This window comes from Hemibagrus wyckioides, linkage group LG03 (genome assembly GCF_019097595.1).
Source record: "Hemibagrus wyckioides isolate EC202008001 linkage group LG03, SWU_Hwy_1.0, whole genome shotgun sequence".
Taxonomy (NCBI): Eukaryota; Metazoa; Chordata; class Actinopteri; order Siluriformes; family Bagridae; genus Hemibagrus; species Hemibagrus wyckioides.
The window spans coordinates 8258513-8265145 of NC_080712.1; the positions used below are offsets into that span (position 1 = coordinate 8258513).

General features: G+C 42.5%; 1 protein-coding gene across 6 annotated transcripts in view; it reads left to right on the plus strand.

Moving 5' to 3' along the window:
* Positions 1 to 5703, plus strand: part of fam13a (family with sequence similarity 13 member A) — a 66921-nt gene extending 61218 nt beyond the window's left edge. For 4 of the 6 annotated variants that reach the window (XM_058383564.1, XM_058383582.1, XM_058383598.1 and 1 more), the window contains 5 exons: positions 568 to 663; positions 1024 to 1110; positions 2107 to 2306; positions 3049 to 3150; positions 3235 to 5703. In XM_058383564.1, the coding sequence (XP_058239547.1) occupies positions 568 to 663; positions 1024 to 1110; positions 2107 to 2306; positions 3049 to 3150; positions 3235 to 3358 (609 nt within the window). In that variant the 3' untranslated portion in view covers positions 3359 to 5703. The remainder of the gene's footprint in view (positions 1 to 567; positions 664 to 1023; positions 1111 to 2106; positions 2307 to 3048; positions 3151 to 3234) is intronic. The other 2 variants (XM_058383573.1, XM_058383590.1) reach the window with 2 other exon arrangements.
* Positions 5704 to 6633: the final 930 nt, after the last annotated feature.

The following is a 6633-nucleotide window of genomic DNA, read 5'->3' on the forward strand; positions in this document are numbered from 1 at the left end:
TAGCCTGCATTAAAGACAGATGAGAAGTTGGTGCTCGTGTTTTGCCTGCATTATGCCGTCAAGTCTAACATGTAGAAGCTTAAATACAGTCATTGCTCTACGTCAGTCTCCGGCAATTTTATTCTCAAAACCGTCCTTGCTGTCAGAATCCCGAACACATCTGGCTCGTTCGGAAGCCAACAGAGGATTGCCCTGTGATGAAAGCTGTTTGTTATTGAACCAAGGTGAATTAAAGTGCTGTAATTACCCTCATCTGCATCAGGGCTTCAGCTCATTAACCAGGTCAAACACAGCTCAATTTCTCTATTCACTGTTTTTACAGGCAGAGATACACATCCAGGATTTTAAAAAAATCCTTAGCATATCAAATTATGCTTATTTTTGCTGAGGTGATCATTCCAGCAGATGAGAAAAGCGCAAGTTTCTATTCATATAGTGTACAAACAGCAAATAACCCCCCCAAAGCCTATACATGTTGCTGCACACTGGAATACATTGGGCTGTCTCATTAAATAACACAATAACACATGCCTACATGATACTTAACTCTGGTTTTCTTCTTTCCAGATCACAAAGACTGAAAGACAGCTCATGAAGCCGCTGTATGATCGATATCGCCTTGTCAAACAGATCCTGTGCAGGGCATCCACCATCCCAGTCATTGTAAGTACTCTCTATTTCCTCTGCTTATATTCACACACACACACACACATCTGACCAACAGCAGCATTTTAAACATTTCAGCAGCCAGGAGAGAATTTTATGGCCCCAGAGCAGCAATGAGATTTTAAAACATTCGTTTTCGGCATCTCCGACTGTAGTGATATTGTTAGGAGTTTGCATTTGCGTTAGTTACCACAAATATTTACCATCCAGATGCAGGACATATCTGCAGGAGCACCCAGACACAAACTAGACGCTTACGGTTTAGTTTAAAGTCAGTTTAAAGCTGCTGGTGTAGTGGGTAGAGCTGATTTTTGGGTGAGTGTTCTGAGTGGTTCCTTCCTTATGACCCTCCACAAGCAGGGTTCTCCATCCAGCAAGCGCAGAGGCCCTCAGCTGCAGCCCATTATCGAGGGGGAACCCGCTCTCTTCTTCGACCATGGCAAGGTGAAGAGCTGCTGCTCAGCCAATCAGAAACGCTCCGAGCGTAACCTCCGGCCCAGATTAACTCCAATTAACTAATCTTGATTGTAAGCCTGTTGATTGGGGTCACATAACCATCCCAAATCAGTAGCTTTCGAGTGTTTGAAGAGTCGTGTGATTTCCCCCCCCTCACACTGATTGTGAAGCTTTGATTAAACTCATGCAGATGATGTTTTTCTCGTGCATGGTGTGCGGTGATATGAAGAAGAAACACCCTGAGAGAATCTGTGGAACTGACTTCAAGCTCCATACATAAAGAGGCTTAAAGGAGTACTCGGTCATGTTTTAATCTAATCTCCATCCACTGCATCTGTAGTGTGTGTGTGTGTGTGTGTGTGTGGGACTACCACACGGGAGAACTGACATCTTTCCCTGAACGAAAAAGCAGTACACTTCTGAACTTGCTCATAGTGTAAGTCTTCGGGCAGCTGTTTACATAAAAACACGTACATTTAGAATGCTTAATGCTTGCAATATTATTTATTCTTTGAAAGATGGGATTTTATTCTAGTATCCAAAACTAAAACAACAAAATCTTCCCTCTGGAAAAGTTAGAATAATTCTTTACAGTTGCTCTAGTGTTAAAAGATTGCATAAAACTCCTTAAGAGCAGATTTTTAACCCTTATGGACAGAATTCAACGTCTGGCCCTATAACTAAACTTACTCACTGTTCTTCCTCAGTACAGAAAAACCTGACGCAATTCTGGTTCACACACACACTACAGAAGCAGTGAGATAGAGAACTGTGAAGTATTCCTTTAACAGTATTGTGATGATTTGGGAATGTACAAATGAGTACATCTTGACCTCTCAGTAGAATATTCTGCTTTCCTTCCTTAATCAAACTCTGATTAAATTAACAGTGAGTGAATCCTGCATGGGGTTTACCTAAAGATCCTCCAGCTGACCAGATCTGCCCTTCATCATTTAACTAACCAGGTGTAAAACATCTGTGCAGGAGGAAGAGGACGGCTCGGACGAAGACAACGACAACAGGACGCAGTTTACGCAGCTGACAGTGCGTCCGGAGCTGAGCATGCTGGGATTTCTGGACCACCTGGACGAAGAGGTGGATGGGTTTATTTCACCAGTAGACGAGTTGTCGCCTTCGAAGAACAGCACCGATATGAGACTGTCCAACCTGCACGCTGCCACCATGTGAGTGCCAACATGCTGCTAAGAACACGAGTAATGGAGAAAAGATGATGTTAAAATAATCAGACAGGTTTACATTATAGCAGCTAGAAACATTCACTCCATCATCTCTTTGTTTTGTAAAGGTAATAATCTAAATAAATAATTAGATAAATAAATAAATACGCAACTTGTCATGCAAAGTATAATTTCTGTCCTGAACATTCTCCTGTGGTGAAAATTGTTTTAATAAATCTACATCTGCAGAGAGTACAAGTGCATTAATATTTTTTAGATTTTATGGAAAATTAATCAACACCTTCTGACCAATCAGGTTCAAGAATTTATCAGCTGGGGTTTAATCTAGAAGTCGACTGAGTGATGTACATCCTGTAGCTGCAGTGCAGAACACTGTTTCTAGGACAGGATTTTACAGCACGTAGAAAACTTGTGATTGGAATGGAGCTCTATAGAATTTTTCACTTCATTTTCACACACAAAAGGGTGAGACGAGACGAGACGAGACAAGTTGCCGGTTGATGCAAATTGAAACGTTACAAACAGAACCATGTTTGTTCTGTGCACAAAAAATGTGTACAAATGTTTACATATTGACCTTTATATCACGTGAAAGAACAGAAAGAAAGAATAGAGGACGTTCGGCACGGACCCTGCTCACTGAAAAGAGTTATATTTGGTTGTTTGCAGTATCATTGTGTCGTACTGAAAGAGTTTCTGAACCTTCTCCTCCTTTCACAAAACACAGACAGGAACTGGTGGAGCAGCTCCAGGAAGCTCGAGAGGAAAAGAAAAGAATCCGAAAGAACCTGCGTGAATTCGAGGACCAGTTCTTCAGGCAAAACGGCAGGTAAAAGAGAATCGTCTTCAGCACAGCTCGCTACTGTATCTTCTGAGCCGATACCCGGAAGATAACGATGCTCTCATTCCACAGAAACGTGCAGAAGGAAGATCGCTCGCCCTTAGCGGTGGAATACAACGAATACAAGCACATCAAAGCCAAGCTGAAGCTGCTGGAGGTCCTGATCAGCAAAAGAGACTCCTCGAAGTTCATCTAGCATCCAGCGTTGAGGAGATAAAGCACAAGGACTAGCAGATTCTGCTCATGCTAAAGCTAAATAAGCTCGTCGAAAACCCCCCTGTTGAAGTCGCACATTGGGTGGGTTTTTTCCCCCCTATTTCAAGCCATCTGTAGCTCACAGGCAGATCTGGCTGAAGAAGATACCCCCCTCCCCTTCCATCCTCCTCCTCCCTGTTGGATTTCTCTACCACTATTGACACTCACTCAGAGTGATACAATCTCACGCTTCTTCTGCTGGACTGTAAACAGATGTCCTGTAGCTCAGTCCCAGTGCCATCAACCAATCACCTGCAGCTTTCATCAACCCAACTTCCACGTTACCCACCGACACGCCGATCGCACATCCGACACACTCGTGGTGTTGTTCTCTACATACAGTATGTCTAATAGAGTTGATTATTATTTATTTTGTCGAAACCTTCTGTGAGCGTCTGTTTAATAAGAGAAGCATTTCACAGGATAGCAAACATCTTCATTTTTGTAAATGACACGATCTTAGATTTGTCGATGATTACTGCTACACTGCCAGTCAAACGTTTTAAAACGTCTGAAGGTTTTGGATTTAGAGGAAGAAAAACAAAGTACCAAAGACATAACGTTTTTTTATATTTAGAACATGCTTTTTTTTTTTATATTTATAGGGTATTTTAGTCCCATCACATTCACATCTTAGTGGCGGAAAAGTGTGATCCAGAGAACTCTCTGGGTGAGAGGGACGGTGTTAGAGAGTATAGAGAGAGCAAAATCAACTAAATCACATGCTCATGTACACTAGATTGCCAAAAGTTTTGGGACATCTGCTTTTACATGCACATGAATTTAACACTGAGTTGGTCCACCCTTTACAGCTTCAACTCTTCTGGGAAGGCTTTCCACAAGGTTTAGGAGTGTGTTTATGGGAATTTTTGACCATTCCTCTAGAAGCGCATTTGTGAGGTCAGGCACTGATGTTGGATGAGAAGGCCTGGCTCGCAGTCTCCGCTCTAATTCATCCCAAAGGTGTTCCATCAGGTTGAGGTCAGGACTCCACACACCAAACTCGCTCATCCATGTCTTTATGGACCTTGCTTTGGTCACTGGTGTACAGTCATGTTGGAACAGGAAGGGGTCATCCCCAAACTGTTCCCACAAAGTTGGGAGCATGGAATTGTCCAAAATGTCTTGGTATGAAGCTGAAGCATTAAGAGTTCCTTTCACTGGAACTAAGTGGCTGAGCCCAACCCCTGAATTCCAATTCCATCCAATCACAATGATATGGAGAGTGTCCCAAAACTTTTAGCGATATAGTGTATGAGGAAGAGGGCCGAGCATGTCGGACCTCCCTGCCTCAAGAGCAGCATGGTAAGACGCAACCGCTTCACATGCTTTTCAGAGGAGTTCTCCAGTCATTTATTGAGTGCAGGCTCAATGTTCTCAGTGATTTTTAATCATCCTAAGCATGCTCCATTCAACACTACACACCCATCTGAAAATTCTTTAAAAAAAATCAAAACAAGCCATCGACGTCCCCGATTTCCGATCAGACTAATGAGTGTAAACACACCGTCACTCAGACTATTTGATGTTCATAGACATTTGACTGGCATTGTGCATTTCCGTGTTTGAAATCATCTGAGAGGAGGTTAAGACGATTATGGGAACTTCAGGGAAAAAACAATACAAAAAAAAAAAAAAAAACACGCCGTTTTACCTTTTCATGCTAATTCAGTATGGTGCCATATTTCACACGTCTCTATGCGAGTTGCGGCTGTAGACGACGTCGCTTTTTTGTTTTTAAAAGCTCTCCATTGTATTCTTTCACGCTTTCTCACTGCAGTAATTTGCTTAGTGTAGCCCAAGCAGGTTATTTAGCGAGAATCAGTTTGTACCAGTTTCCTTTTCGAGTCTTTTCACACTTCACATGGCGAAGACGCACAACATCTCGATCAGAGATGACCAGCGATGCTGATGTTTTACGTGTTTTATTTTTTCTTTGCATTTCGTTATATGGCTCTAACCAGCTTTTATTGTAACAATGACAATGACAATGACATGGGCCAACAAGCGTCACAGCAACCTGACTGCTTTCTTATTACAGAGAGAGAGAGAGAGAGAGAGAGAGAGAGAGAGAGAGTGTAGGGTTGGCTTATATAGATCCAGAGTTTAAAATAAGCATGTTAGTCTCTCCTGTTTTTCTCGAGAACAGATATTTTGCAGTGTGACCTTCGTTTTTTCTGAACGTGAACACTGATGGTTTATAATGAATAAGGGTGTGTACATTTTAGTACATGATTTATTTGTATTTTGTATATATGACCTAAAGCTAAACCTATTTTTACTGAACTCACCGCTGTTGTGTCGTCTTTTACTCCTCGTTTGTTGAATTGTTACATCGTATGAAAACTGAGATCTCTCTCATACACACACACACACACACACACACATTCTCTCTCATACACACACACACACGTTCTCTCTCATACACACACACACACACACACACACACACACACACGTTCTCTCTCACACACACACACACACACACACACACGTTCTCTCTCATACACACACACACGTTCTCTCTCATACACACACACACACACACACGTTCTCTCTCATACACACACACACACGTTCTCTCTCATACACACACACACACGTTCTCTCTCATACACACACACACACACACACGTTCTCTCTCATACACACACACACACACACGTTCTCTCTCATACACACACACACACGTTCTCTCTCATACACACACACACACACACGTTCTCTCTCATACACACACACACACACACACGTTCTCTCTCATACACACACACACACACGTTCTCTCTCATACACACACACACACGTTCTCTCTTACACACACACACACGTTCTCTCACACACACACACGTTCTCTCTCATACACACACACACACACACGTTCTCTCTCATACACACACACACACACACACGTTCTCTCTCATACACACACACACACACGTTCTCTCTCATACACACACACACACACGTTCTCTCTCATACACACACACACACACACACATTCTCTCTCATACACACACACACACACACACACGTTCTCTCTCATACACACACACGTTCTCTCTCATACACACACACACACATTCTCTCATACACACACACACACACACACACGTTCTCTCTCATACACACACACGTTCTCTCTCATACACACACACACACATTCTCTCATACACACACACACTCACACACACACGTTCTCTCTCATACACACAC